Source organism: Erythrolamprus reginae, chromosome 2, assembly GCF_031021105.1.
Source record: "Erythrolamprus reginae isolate rEryReg1 chromosome 2, rEryReg1.hap1, whole genome shotgun sequence".
NCBI classification, from domain to species: Eukaryota; Metazoa; Chordata; class Lepidosauria; order Squamata; family Dipsadidae; genus Erythrolamprus; species Erythrolamprus reginae.
Genome location: NC_091951.1, coordinates 78,995,505 through 79,011,233, shown reverse-complemented (window position 1 = coordinate 79,011,233; position 15,729 = coordinate 78,995,505). Strand labels below are relative to the sequence as shown.

General features: G+C 39.2%; 1 protein-coding gene across 2 annotated transcripts in view; it reads left to right on the top strand.

Annotated features, from left to right (window-relative positions):
- NCKIPSD (NCK interacting protein with SH3 domain) overlaps nucleotides 1-15,729 on the top strand; it is a 129,336-nt gene that overhangs the window by 59,781 nt on the left and 53,826 nt on the right. For both annotated transcript variants that reach the window (XM_070738413.1, XM_070738415.1), the window contains exons 2-3: nucleotides 6,150-6,262; nucleotides 7,571-7,766. In XM_070738413.1, coding sequence (XP_070594514.1) covers nucleotides 6,150-6,262; nucleotides 7,571-7,766 — 309 coding nt within the window. The remainder of the gene's footprint in view (nucleotides 1-6,149; nucleotides 6,263-7,570; nucleotides 7,767-15,729) is intronic.

Here is a 15,729-nt window from a genome sequence, read left to right as displayed (position 1 = left end):
TGCTGTGAGCCGCCCCGAGTCTGCGGAGAGGGGCGGCATACAAATCTGATTAAACTAAACTAAACTAAATACACTCCCCTCCCGCATATAGCTGTTCTGCTTCTGTGAACACTTAGGGCAAAAAAAATGATACCCCAAATCTCTTGCTACAGACCCGTTGGTGATTGTGATTTAAGATTTACTTTTAAATGCATTTTTAAGAATAATTTATATACATCCATTTTGGTTAAAAAACAATAGTCCCACAATAATATCCATTTTAGGGAGTAACCCAGGGGTGAAATGCTACCAGTTCGCCCCAGTTTGAGTATACTGGTAGCAGCAGCCACTGGTGGTTTGGAGAACCGGTAGCAGCAGCTGCCCCAGGCTTTGCCCACCTGCTTGGACATCATCATTTTCTTTCCTTTTTTTAACCCTCTGCTCATGTGCAAAACCTTCTGTGCATGTGCAGAGGGTGAAAAATCACGTAGAAGCAAAGCATGCACTTCCAAACCGCTTGGGAATATAAATAGATTCCACCACTGGAATAACCCCACAAATTTCTGCAGTTAACATAGTCCTGTCTTATAAGAGGAGGCAGAGCCGTGCTGCCCTTTAGATCAGAATGAAATGCATTCAGAGAACATCTCAAGGTTTCTTTAAGGTTTGTGCTGATATCTTTACATTTTACAATGACAGCTTTGTAGGGAGACGTGCAGACTCTTCTGTTGAGCCCTCCATTTCTCTCCCGCTTGCTGCTAAGAGAATCCTTGGGATTTGAGTCTCTAGTTTACCATTCTCTTTGTACATTTTTCTCACATCTAGCTTGGAAAAAAATATATAACTAGTGGCGCTTTCTTTTGTGTTTGTCCCCTGAGTGACAAGGAAGTGCCTTTCCATCATTAGTGTTTTATTAAAATACACATAGATTTACCTATGTACCTCATAACTTGCAAATGATATTTTGCTGCTTTCTTCATGTTGGAGTCTTCATAAGTAACCAGCCTGGCCACTAGTTTCATTGATTCCTTTCTCTCCAATGGCTGCCTCTTTGCAGCTGGTCATTTTGGTTGCTGACAGGGGATTGTGTGAGGGCAGGCAGCTTTTCTTTCATAACTATGTGTTGATGTTGGCTATCGATCAAGCAATGAGCCAAGTTTCAGCTTGGGAGTGAGGTCATTTTATTCTTTCTCTCATTTCCTTTCCTGTCAAGTCCATGCATGCATCTAAAAATCTAGGGGAAATAACACAGTTCTGCAAAGAGATCATTTCTGCCAGTATGGCCTTTTGCATCCTTCCTCTTTCTGTGAAAAATGAAAAAAAAAAAAAATACGCTTCTGTGAATCCACCCAAACTCCTAATTTGCATGCAGTGATGGAGTAGAAAAATAAGGTGTGGCTTTATAAGGAAGCTATAAGAGGGTTTATATAAATCATCTGATTTAATCTCAGTGCAGAATACTAGTTTTTAATAATTTTCATAGAAGCTGTTCCATTATATGAAATGGTAAACTGCATTGAAGATGTCCTAAAGGAAATGAGGAATTTAAATCTAACAAATGAATAATTTTCTCTTTTAGTTAACATAAATGTTTCAGTTAAGTAATAGGTTTGCTATAACTGTTTACCATTTACTGAGATTAAATCTTAAAGGAACTGGTTTGTGTGTGCTGAAATAGTATTTAAATTGCTTTTCTTTATCCTCGTTAAAGTCGTCTAAGAAGGGTGGCATAGAAATTAATTAAATAAATAAACAAACAAACAAGCAAGCAAGCTATTGGAGAAGTATATAAGGCATCCTTTTTTTTTAGGAGGGCTGATGGAAATCATGTTGGGATTTAGATTTCAGTGGAGGTCATATGACTCATTTCTTTCAGCTTCAGCTTATGTATAATCAGTTGAAAAGTGAATTTTCAACTAAAATGTCATCTTAGCTATTGGCAATATGGTTCTGCCTGATCTTGCCCAGACAGTCACAGAAAGAAAAAAGCTTACTAAGACAGAATGTTACCACTTATCTAGATTTATTTCAAGGCAGAGTTTTTGAGGGAAAAAAAAGCTTATTATCAGTCAGGATTAGCAGGGTAAAATATCTACCTGACCTCACTACCTGGGAGGTAATGAATGTATGGCTCTCATAAGACCCAATTATGTACCTGTGAACTACATAAATGAATCATCAACCTATCAAAGAAAACGTCAAATACAGTGGTACCTCTACCTATGAATACCTCTACTTATGAACTTTTCTAGATAAGAATTGGGTCCTTAAGATTTTTTTGCCTCTTCTCAAGAACCATTTTCCACTTACAAACCTGAGCCTCTGTAACCAGAAAAGGCAGGGAGAAGCCTCCGTGGGGTCTCTCTAGGAATCTCCTGGGAGGAAACAGGGCCAGAAAAGGTGGAGAGAAGCCTCTGTGGGGCCTCTCTAGGAATCTCCTGGGAGGAAACAGGGCCTCCACCCTCCCTGTGCTTTCCCCAATCACACGCATTATTTGCTTTTACATTGATTCCTATGGGAAAAATTGCTTCTTCTTACAAACTTTTCTGCTTAACAACCTGGTCATGGAACAAATTAAGTTTGTAAATAGAGGTACCACTGTATATTTAATCCAGTTTATTGGAAAACATCTGTTGTCCTGTATATGTGCACAGTGCACCTTCTGCCTCCAATTTATCATAACAGTGAGTAGGAACAACTTGGTATTTTAATCCAACATATTCTGAGTAATTTTTGTTAATGTTTAAAAAAATTTCACTGCAATGATGTATTTCCCCACAAAAGAAGAAGCTTGAGTGTATTCTTCTTATTCTTTCTTCTGAATACACGTTCATGTTGGCCAACATAACTGACTGCCTTGTTGAGGTGATGGCTACAGGAAAGAAGTAGAATTTCATTTCATCTCCCTCTGTGTACTACTAATTTCTTATCAACTTTTTTCTCAGACAAGTTAGGAGAATGAAAATCCTTTTTGTTTCAGAAACCTGTTGCAGTAAACCAATTGTGATGTTTTAACTGTGATTAGTTTCCTTAGCTTTAAATGTTGTCTCTGAATACTGGAAACAATTAGCCATTAAAAGGGATTCTATTTGCTTGTTTGACTATTACTTCTATACTATATTTCTGTTTAAATCGTTTCAATGCGGCACACCAAAATAAAAAGGATATGAAATTATGAATTCAAGGAACCACAGTTTTGCATTATAATAAAAATTTCCATCAAGCCAAATGTGATTTTGGGAAATGTTCTCATCTTTTGAACTGCTGTGCTGATGACCTAATTCTTTTAGGTCATCAACACAACAAAACCTTTTAACTGGAAGCATTGTGAACAAAGTGGCACTTAATAAGATAAAGCACCATTTTGTGTGAAGTTGTGCAATAAATGGGATGTTTCATTTAACAGTTGCCACATTGATTTAAATTTTAATTGGGGTTAAGACAGCAAAGCAAGTTTAGAGCAAATAATGGTTAAATATTATGTCTTCACAGGACGACATGGTTAAAAAAAACCCATCCAGATATTTGCTTGCTGTTTTTGTTTCTTAGCTAGCCAGGGAAAGCATTCAAATTGTTCTTGACATGTGTGGCACGTTATTGCAAAGCTTTTTCCTCAATATAAGAAGCATCTTGCTTTTAATTCATTATGTGACCTTTGAAATGAAATGGCTTTGGGTCTGGGTTGTTTCCTCTAAATTGGGAGAGACAAGGAAGAAGTGGAATATTATTGCATTTTATCTGGTCTTCCCAAAGGGAAGGAAAAGCTTGGTTTGAAAGGTAAATTTTTTTCAGGGATTTGTCATTTCTGCAATAGGCCCATTGCCTTAAATATGTAAATTATATGCAGAGCGCATGCCTGCATCCATCTTTGGTTCTGTCAGCAGAGCCCATAAGATCCCATTTGTCTAGAAGAATTCTTTTCTGAAAGATATGATTATTCTAGACTGCTGAACAAGTTCTTTCATGTGACTGGCATTTTAACAACCGTGGTGTTTTGAAGAATGACATTTAGAGAAGTACTCGGCAGGAGTGATTTTTTAAAAATGTGTATTGACAGGAGGGAGGAAATAAAAAAAAAGAAAAATGATTGGGGGCTGGGTTGTAGAAAAGATTTTGCTATTGATAAATAGCATATGTGTGTCGAAGCAAGGCAGTCCTAAATTAGGTTGAGTTGCCCCTGCCTTCCTTACTAGGGACAATTTTCCCCCCATTTAAAAGGTAATGGGGAGGGGGGAATCTTCCCTTCAAGAAAATACAGTATTCTTCCTCATCGTGGATATAGCAGCCATGCATGGGTTAATCCTGTCTGCTGGGTGATTGGATTGAGCCTGCCAAAGCTTCTATTTATGTTGCTGACATCCTTCCTGGCTCCAGTTCATTTTCTCAGTTGCCCAGCTGGGACAGTTGTGCTACAGCTCCTCTTAGTTGAAGTGTGCTTTTGAAAATATTGCTGAAAGAAAGAGAGGTTTTGAGTGAATCATTATTTCCTATCTGAGTTTGTTCCACTCTTAATACTTGGGGAGATTGCTGGAGCGCTAGCGGCTGCTCGTATCTCACCAGGGGAAGGAGGACTTTGCAGCAGAGAATTAGTTCCCTTGCCATTTTCTCCTGTCCTTATTAGGACCCTGGGGGCTCCCAGGGACTTCATAATACATCTTGCTTTCCCCTAATTCCCTTTTACCCGGCCTTGGCTTGAAATACTGGCAGTGGTCTCTTTTGAAGTCGCACCCGCCATTTTGGATTTCGTCAATAGCTGGGCAGCAAAAGTAACAACAAACAAACTGTCGTGCATAGTTTCTGAGGATTTCCCTTTGCTTCTGAGTCATTTTGATTGGGGGGGGGCATCATTAATTTAGTTGGTGGGTAACTGTGTGACACAGAATGCTGGACTCCATGGGCTTTGGCCCAATTCAGCATTCCTCTTCTTATGTTCTTATATTCTAGGTATTTTGAATATTAATTGTATATTTTAGCTGATAAACGTATATCTGGAGAATGATGCATATAAATTGATCTTGGTCTTCATGGAACAATTATAGTATCTCATTATGATGTTGAATTATGATTTTATAAGGAGTGTGAGAAGTTTTTTTAGATAAAATGACATATCAATAATATTTTATTTGTATATTTTCCACAAAAGTTGTTTTAGATAATTTATTTCACATATTCCAAATATTGCTTACTGTTCGTTGTTTCTTTTCAACCTTATCTTCAAATTCAAAGCAGGAACATATACAATTAGCCTAAGAAAGAGTATACAGGACTGGTGTTAATTCAGTTCAAGATATACTGAACTGTAACTCTCATAAAACCCTACTATCTAGAAATTGTGGGGATTGAACCAATCTCGGTAAAACCAAACTAGGGAAGGCTGATGATAGGCCATGACTGGGTGACCTCAGGAAGTTCAGCTATTTTAAGATTTGCAATATTTCTTGTAGGCAATATACAAAGAATATTTACTGTTTATTATTTCAATATAAATTTGGAGTGTAAATAATAATTTGGTACAAGATGTGTTTCATAAACTTTACATTAGCTGAATGGCTTACTTTGGAGAATAGTTATTACACTCTCCAATGCCTGAAGGTAAATACCGTATGTACAATTCTAGCTGCTAAGATTTTTTTCATTTTGTTTTTCCAATAATGAGCAGCAATAGCAAGAAGAGATAAATGTGAAATTATCACCTATCTTACAATGAATGCAGAAGAGTCACTATGGCAATTTGAATGTGAAATTGATCTGGAGAGCTGCTTTGTACCTCTGAAGTTTTGGTATTGATTTTCATGTAATGAATTGCAGGGACTCCAGGGTGTAGGATGCGTGAGTAAGAACTGTGATGTATATTCCACTGCTGTCAGAACAAATGTTTTTTCTATTCTACCAATAAATCTTATACAGACAAAAGCAATTTTGTATACCACCCGGTTCATTCGGTTTATTTCAAAAGAATTTCCAACGCATACCTTTATCAAGTAGCAAATGGAAATGGATTTTGTTATAAATGAATACTGTGGGCTATAATTACAAAAGGATTGAGCATATTTCAGAGGCTACCTGTGCGACAGATTTAAGATGGCTACATTTGTCAATTCCATATTGTTATTTATAAACCTTGATGGGAAGATGAATATGCTTAATGTGCCATATGTTGTGTTTCTTAGGTGCTAGAACAAGATGTGGTTCTGCAATCTATTGATAGAGCGATTGAAGCCATTCATAATGAGGCAATGAAGAATGGGGGAAAATACAACTTGGAACAAAGGGATGTTCTTCAGTAAGTAAAACAAACAGAGACATTCAGCACAATATGAAAATATGATTATCGGAAAGAAAACGCAATTATAACTTAGACTGTCATAGTTAGAACCATGTTAGGTAATATAAGAGATACTGAACTGGCTCTCTTTCTTCATTCATCTTTTCTCCACGTAGAACTTTATTTAAGTATAGTGATGTCTCTCTTTTTTAACATCTGGTTTCCCCCTTGGAGTGCCTTTTTTCCCAAATAATTGAATATTGATTTACAGACTAGTATCAAGATTTGTGAATGCATAGCATCTTTTGAAAGAGTGGAAAAGGAGAAGAGAATGGTTGAATATCAAGGTGGGTGGGTGGGTGAGTGAGTGAGTGAGTGAGTGAGTGAGTGAGTGAGTGAGTGAGTGAGTGAGTGAGTGAATAAATAAATAAATGAACACTTTTAAGAGAGACAGCAGTAGTACGCTGGAAATAAAGCAGAGAAAGTTACAGATAAATGAGATTAAAGGCTAGGTACAGAAGAAAAGGAAAAATATACTGCAGGGAAAGTCAAGTTAAAGAGAGGATGTATTGATAGAACAGAAGAATGTGAAGCTTTTTGAAAATTCACATTTGATGTAAATAAATTTTTCTGATGACTATTCAAATTATGATACCACTAATTCAAAAACCCTCTTAACTGACAACACGATGGCCTACAGTGGAGCTAGAGGCTCTGTAATCTAAATTAAAAGTGCTACTCTAAAGCTAAAATAATATGTGAGCCATGAATGCTTTTTAAAGTCCAGTTTTCATCCATCCTCACGTTAGTTATGCTGATTAAGATTGAATCCAGTAACCTTTAAAAAAATGATCAGATTGTTTCCATCCCTGTATCATTAATCTTTTGTGGTTGAATTTCCTCATAAGGGTAATAAGGAGCTTCTTATTTTCCCATACCTTATTTCATATAGGTAAAGGAAAAATCTTGATTTATTCCTTGATTTTTTTTAAAAAAAGATGCTCATTATATATAGGAGCCACACTGGCCCAGTGGTTAGAATGCAGTACTGCAAGATACTTCTCCTGATCACAAGCTGCCAGCAGTGTGGCAGATTGAGTCTTGCCAGGCTCAAGGTTGACTCAGCCTTCCATCTTTCCAAGGTGCATAAAATGAGGACCCAGATTGTTGGGGCAATGTAGGCTGTAAACCGCTTACAGAGGGCTGTAAAGCACTGTGAAGCGGTATATAAGTCTAAATGCAATTGCTATTGGTATTGAAATTACAGCTTGTACCACTGATATTTTAGACATTCCTCTTCAGTGTGATTCTTTGCTATGTTATCAGAAAACTGATCCATCATCGAAAGGAAACAGTTTCCCGCAAAGGGCATTCACCATCCACTCAAGGAATGACCCCATCCACCAGTGATCACCATCTGGACCTAGCCAGGCAACCCAATGGTGTCTGCAGAACTGGATATGAACGACACCACAGTTTGCCCAACAAAGACATCCAGGAGGAAGAAGGTGACCTTTACCAGGTAAGACCTTTGCCGTGTTTGTACCTTTTCTCCTGCATGCTCTAGGCCAGTGTTTCCCAACCTTGGCAACTTGAAGATATCTGGACTTCAACTCCCAGAATTCCCCAGCCAGCATTCGCTGGCTGGGGAATTCTGGGAGTTGAAGTCCAGATATCTCCAAGTTGCCAAAGTTGGGAAACACTGCTCTAGGCATGCAAAACCAATGACTTGGCCTAATGTTAAAATGTATTCTTTTCTTGTCGATCTGTTTATTGATCCTGAATAGGGAAAAGGAATGAGTAAAAAACTGCATTTTACCCAGGAGAGTGAACATATGTTAATAAATTTTGTATATCTTGAACTCCATTGGCTTCTTTGGAGGCATAAAAGTTTACCTGCTGACTACCTGTTTTGTGAGTTTATGGAGAACAGTGGTTTCATTAGTCTTACAATCTTAAGACCAGTCAGAAATGAATGGTGGCAATGATATCTTCTTATGTTTTGAATATTGCAGAAGATGAGTTTTGCCAAATGGCTGTTTTATGTTAGACTAGGCTGGGGTGATCTAAAATGTTGTTTACTGCTATTTAAATCTCTCTCGGAATAGAATTTTTCAAGATATCCAGCGGTATCACAATACACTTTTAAGGAGTTGACTGTGATGCAGGAATAAATAATTTAGTATGCTACTGCTTATTATCTCATTCTCTTCTGCTAATACTCCCCAAACCTTAGTTAAATGTGAAGAATTTAACTAATTATCAAATCTTCATTGGGATAACTCTTGAATGGCTGGCTGAGAGGGAATTCTGGATGCAATAATTCCAACCCATCTGAGAACATCTGATTGGGAAAAGACTCTCTTACATATATTTTGTTACTAATGTTAAACTAATCTTAACCTTAAAACTGAATGCAGAAAATATGAGACATAGGCAATCTCTCCTCAATAATATCAGCTGGTTCCATTAGATCTCACGGAGTAGGCATGATGAAAGTACCATTAGCTAGGGATTTGTCCCTGATAGATCCCAGGAGCCTTCTCTGCTTTGGCTCCTATTTTATGAAACATCCTTTCTCCTTGACATTAGATTGGCCAATCCCTTTTTATTTTTCAAAAGGCCCTAAAGATCTGGTTACACTGCGAGGCCTGGGGTTCCTAGGGAACCAGTAGTAGAGCTGATTGTCTTGTCGGCTCAACTATTTAGGAGGCCATTTCTATCCTCCCCACCTCCACTCAGGGTTAGTATTTTTCTTTTCATTACTGTTATTAACTGCTGTAATTTATTTTATTTTTTTTTAGATTTCTATCTGTTTATATTGACTGTTTTATTTATGGTTGTGTCCCGCCCAAGTTGCCTTTGATAAGATGGATGGCTATATAAATTTGATTAATAAATAAATGACAGAGTTGTATGTATTTTCCATATTTTTATTTATTAGTTCTGAAGTTAATGATAGAGCAGGGAAATAAGTCTCTCCAAGGGACAAGCTTATGTCTTAGTTAAATGAAGGCAAGCTTTTATGATTGGAGGGACAGGAGAATGGGGAAATTAATGTTGATGGAAATTGATGGAACAGGACCTGTCGCCTTCCAAAATAACTTCTTTTTTGAGTGTTGACACCTGTACTCAAGAGAAATAAACTCATTTAGCCTTTGGACTTTTTTTTTTTTTGGAAAGAGGATAAAAGATGGATGGATTTCTTCATGGGGAGAAAAATGAAAGGGAGAACTCCTCTGCCCATCTCTATTCCCTGTCATGATCCTTTTGTATCAGTAAAGCTCTAGCAAAGCATAAGTGCATAGACAAATAATGGGAAGACAATATCCTATAATCCAGTTTGTGAAGGATTTATGGCCAATCTCTTTTCAGTGTATTCCGAATAGAATGTGCTTTGCACTTTGATAAATAGATGATGTAGCCAGGATCAGGATGAAATATATTTGTATTTGGTACGGGTGGGTGTGTTTGTTGTTGATATAATTTTGAAACTTCAGTCTCTTCCCTCTTAATTTGAAAAGTGACTTCCTAGCTTTAGGTTTAATATTTGTGCTTGTTTTCTAAATAGCCTGTTTTTGATTAAATTGATTAAGTATTGTTTGGTTCCAAGAAAAGAATATGACGGACAACAAATCCCTTCTTTCTGTGAAAATCATTGAGACGTGGTAGTAGGATTGAGGAATTTTGAGTGCTTAGAGAATGTGTAGCATTTGAAGCAAATGCTTGTTTCCAGATGCTTTGGCAATACAGGGCAGTTTTCTCAGGTAAAAGAAAGCTGTTGTGGAAATAGGTTTAAAATGCATATATGTGACCAGCATGCATTCAGGCTTCAGCAAAATACTGTTTGGATATCTGGGTACCTTTGAGCATCTCCCCTCCCCCCCCTCCCCCCCCCCAATACACACACATGCACACTTTCTCTCCAAAAGGCCTTTCTAGCGCCCAGGGACATGATCAGTTTGAGATTACACATTCTTGAGATTGCAGCCATTTGAGAATATTGTATTTTATTCTTAATTTTTGTAAGCTGCCCTGAGTCTGCGGAGAAGTGTGGCATAGAAAACCAACCAGACAGAAACAAATAAACAAACAGACAGACAAATAAATGGCTGATATGGTTACATAGATTAAGGTTTTTGGACTGGGTTGATAAAAGGAGAAGAAAATGGACAGGAGAAAATGCTGTCCAACTCTAATGCTTCTCTTTTTATTATTTTATTAAATTTAAATTTAGACCCCATATGATTATAGAATAGAATAGAATTCTTTATTGGCCAAGTGTGATTGGACACACAAGGAATTTGTCTTGCTGCATATGCTCTCAGCGTACATAAAATAAAATATACATTTGTCAAGAATCATGTGGTACAACACTTAATGATTGTCATAGGGGTCAAATAAGCAATGAAGAAGCAATATTAATAAAAATCTTAGGATATAAGCAACAAGTTACAGTCATACAGTCAACATGGGAGGAAATGGGTGAAAGGAATGATGAGAAAAACTAGTAGAGTAGAAGTGCAGATTTAGTAGAAAGTCTGACAGTGTTGAGGGAATTATTTGTTTAGTAGAGTGATGGCGTTCGGAAAAAAACTGTTCTTGTGTCTAGTTGTCTTGGTGTGCAGTGCTCTGTAGCGACGTTTTGAGGGTAGGAGTTGAAACAATTTGTGTCCAGGATGTGAGGGGTCAGTAAATATTTTCCCCGCCCTCTTTTTTACTTGTGCAGTATACAGGTCCTCAATGGAAGGCAGGTTGGCAGCAATTGTTTTTTCTGCAGTTCTGATTATCCTCTGAAGTCTGTGTCGATCCTGTTGGGTTGCAGCACCAAACCAGACAGTTATAGAGGTGCAGATGACAGACTCAATGATTCCTCTGTAGGACTATATCAGCAGCTCCTTGGGCAGTTTGAGCTTCCTGAGCTGGCGCAGAAAGAATATTCTTTGTTGTGCTTTTTTGATGATGTTTTTGATGTTAGGTGACCATTTTAGGTCTTGAGATATGATAGAACCTAGAAATTTGAAGGTCTCTACTGTTGATACTGTGTTGTCTAGTATTGCGAGAGGTGGAAGGGTGGAAGGGTTTCTCTTAAAGTCTACCACCATTTCTACGGTTTTGAGTGTGTTCAGTTCTAGATTGTTCTGGTCACACCACAAGGATAGTTGTTCAACTTCCCGTCTGTATGCGGATTCATCATTGTCTCGAATGAGTCCGATCACTGTTGTATCATCTGCAAACTTCAGTAGTTTAACAGATGGATCTTTGAAAGCTTAAACTTTCAAAAAGCAAAAAAGTTGGAAAAAGAATCAAGAAAAAAAATACAAACAAGCAAAAAATAACCAAGATGGACTCAGTTGACACATTCTACCTCAAGACCTAGGAGAACAGCCAGGTTTTCAAGGACAATTAAGATATCAGCAGGGTGACAACCATATGCATCTCTGGGGGAACCTGTTTTCAGAAGGCAGGTGCTGCAGCCGAGAAGATAGCTGATAGGTGACCCTGTTTAATCAAAGGCACCTGGAGCATAGCCATTCTGTTCAATGTTACTGGACAGGTAGACACTATTGGAGGCAGGTGATCCCTCAGGTATCTAGGCCCTATGCCACGAAGACCTTATAAGGACACTGAATTGCATTTGGAAAGAAAGACTGGAATCTCTGCAAAACAATTGCCCTGAGGCCCAAATTCTCCAGATGTCCAACTCCATCAGTGGTGTTGAAAGGTGCCAAGAAATTCAAGAGGGGTGGAAAATAGCAGCTCTTCAAAAAAAAAGTCAGGTCAGGAAATAGGAAGTACAGGAAATCTGCTTTATTTTTATAAAAGGTGACAGGAAGCCTAATAGAATTTTGATTTCATTCTCTCTCTCATACCCAGGAGAATGAAGCAAGGTGGACAATCTTGAGTGTTCATTAGGTCCTGGGGGGTTTTTTTTGGCCAAGTTCATGTTTTCCTAACGGCTGCTGCATATCTTCTTCCTCAGGGCTATCTCTCTACTCCTCCATACCAATGTTACATTTCTCCTCACCTGATTTCCAGTGTACCTCATTCACTGGATAATAACTTTCATTATCCACCTTGAACTGCAAGGTTATCATTTTCTCAACCACCTTATTCAGAAATAGAGTATTAGAGCCTGTCTTATAATTACAAAATTCTTTGAGGTGCAAAGAGGGCTTTTCAATAAAGGTCGAATAACTTTATTTTGCCTTGCTGAGTCGTTAATCATTTCTGGTAACCATGGGTGATTCCAGTGTGACTAATTAGTTAGCCAGGTGGGGAAAGAGTTGAGCAAACAGATGGTGGGCCTCAAACTTTTCCAACTCCTCAATATGTATAAGCAATTTTTAAAAAATCAATATGAACAGGAACTACAATCTGCCCCAATACAGTGTTCCCTCAATTTTCGCGGGTTCGAACTTCGCAAAATGTCTATACCACGGTTTTTCAAAAATATTAATTAAAAAATACTTCACGGTTTCCCCCCCATACCACGGTTTTTCCTGCCCGATGACGTCATATGTCATTGCCAAACTTTCGTCTGCCTTTAAAAAACATTTTTTTAATAAACTTTAATAAATAAACATAGTGAGTAATAATCTAAATGGTTGCTAAGGGAATGGGAAATTGTAATTTAGGGGTGTAATTTAGGGGTTTAACAGTATCCCAAGCCTATTGATAAACGGGGGCAATTTGTGGCATACAAAAGGTCAAGGGAAGGCTTGGGATACTGTTCATAGCCAAAAATAGTGTATTTACTTCCTCATCTCTACTTCGCGGAAATTCGACTTTTGCGGGCGGTCTCGGAACACATACCCGTGAAAATCGATGGAACACTGTACTAGAATCTGTGGCAAATTCAGTCTTTCTAAAAAAAAATGATGGAAAATTGCTCTCAGCCAACTTCTAGCTGTTCTGATTCCCTTCCCTCAATATCCTAATGGAAAAAGTACTGTGCAACATCAAAAGGATTTTTGCAGGACTCTTCAATGCAAATGCAACAGAGGTAGAGAAAAAGACAACCCTCTTTGCTATATCCACTGCCACAAAATAGGATTGCAAGCGGTTCTTGAGGTGAACTCAAAATTCATGTTAAAATCAAATTGTGCCCAGATTTTCTGCAACAATACTCCAACTTGTATTAGTCTACTTCATCCCTTTCAACAGTCTGGTCACCCAAGATGCCATGTGATGTCTTTTGAAGGGAAGAGGCAATTTAGGAAACATCTGGGTGACTTTTTTATGCCACAAATTGCCCCCGTTTATCAATACTGATGATAAACTATATATTTAATTATTATTTATTAATTGGATTTGTATGCCACCCCTCTCCGAGAACTCGGGGCGGCTCACAACATAACAAAACAATATACAATATACATATCTAAAAAATTCAATTAATATAGCTAAAAAAAATGTAAAAACTCTAATAACATTTAAAATCATTCATTCCCATTCACATATAGCAAGACATATTACAGTCTGCTGGAATTATGCTGGAAATTTGTGAAGTTACATTCAGAAAAGCTTAGGTTAGACCAGTGATGTTGAACCTATGGCACTCATGCCACAGGTGGCAATCGGAGCCATATCCGAGGGTACATGAGGCGTTGCCCTATGTCAGTTCCAGAGCACATGTGCATGCTGGCCAGCTGATTTTGGGCCTTCTTTTCGGCCATTTTTGCTCACCCCAGGCTTCAGGGTGGGGATGGCGAAAAATGGCCAACTGGAAGTTCACTTGTGAGCTCCCCTCCAGCCTCCTTTTTGCTGTCAGAGGTCTTCAGGAACTTTTTCAGCTTTGGACACTTATAGCCAGGCCTCGCACACCTTGGCCCATTTCTTCTGCAGCCGGCAAGGCTTTTCTGAAGGCCTCTATAGCCAATAGCAGAGCTCCAGATTGATCCAGAGCTCTATTATCGACTGGAGAGGACTTCAGGAAAGCCTTGCAGGCCACAGAAGAAATGGGCCAAGGTGTGGGAGGCCTGGTTGCAACTATCTGAAGGTAAGTAGTAGAGCAGCTCCACAGCTTCAGAGAGACCTGCGTGCATGTGTGGGAGGGGCAGCACTCGAGTTCTGCGTATGTATGGGGGAAGGGCATTGCATTATGGTTGTGTGCATGCACCCTTTTGGCACTTGAGCCAAAAAAAGGTTCGCCATCACTGGGTTAGACCATCTTAATTACTCCTGTAGGTTTATAGCAAAAGTCTATCAGTGTCCCCCCAAAAAATGTGCAGGTAAGTCTTTGGACCATGACATCAGGTTGGCCTGGATTTGCCATTGCTAAGCAACACAGTCATGGTCAGGCATGGCATGGCATCACTTGCCCGTGCCATTCAAGCCACAACAGTTCCAGCAGTCCCAGTTGCAGTCGTCAAGTGAGGACTGCGTGGATTCTTAAGCAGGGACCTTGCATGGCTGTGACTTCCGACTTTCTGCTGGCTTTCCCCATCGATTTCGCTTATGGGAAACAGGCAGGGAATGTCAGAAATCGCAGTCATGTGACCACAGCTTGCTGCAGTGCTTTGAGCCTGGGTTCCAGTTATGTGACCGTGAGGGATGTGCTGCAACTACCTGGCATTCTGAGAACCTGTCGTAGGTCTGCCTCATTCAGCAGTCTTATTAAGCTTAGCAGTCTGATATTTTAAATGCATCTCAGTATGTTGTCTGAGAAGCAGACTGTGCTGCACACTCAAACAGGAACTTATATCATTGTAGGGTTGGGGTCCATTTTGTTTCAATGCTGCTGAGACAAAGGAAATCAAGTGTTAAGAGGTTGGTGTAGTGCAGCGGTAGGCAAAGTTGGCTCTTCTATGACATGTGGACTTCAACTCCCAGAATTCCTCAGCTAGCATGATTGGCTCAGGAATGCTGGGAGTTGAAGTCCACGAGTCAAAGAAGAGCCAACTCTGTCTACCACAAGTGTAGTGCCAAAGGATAACATCTAGCCAAGGAATGCTAAACTCGTGTCGTCAATGGTATTGCCACATGATGTATCACGGCTTTTTCCTTCTTTGCTAAATCGGGCGTGGCCAGCACGTGCCGCATCTGGCCCACGGGCCGCAAGCTTGACAGCCCTGATGTAGCCCACCTTGCTGTCATCCCTTCCCTCCAAATAAGAGGGAAAGCCTTGCACTCAGTATTCCCACCCCTCTTTGCTTCCAGAAAAAGTGCAAGACTTGAGAAGTGCAGTCACTGGAGGAAGCCCTACACACACTCGATGCTTTGCTAGTCCCGAGCTACTGCAAGGAATGATGCTATTGTAAATGTCCCTTTCCTACTCTGAGATGTTTTTCCTAGTCTAAGTTTAAAAAAAAGCTCTGAATGCATTAACATGAAGGAAGTCCGCAGGGCTCGAGCCTTTGTCTTTATTCTTTCACAAGGATAATTTGTTGCATGGATCACTCGCAATGCCTCTAATGTGCACATGGCTTGCTGCCTCTGCAAAGGGGCTGAGAGTGATAGAGAGTGCATGTGTTTGACAGGTC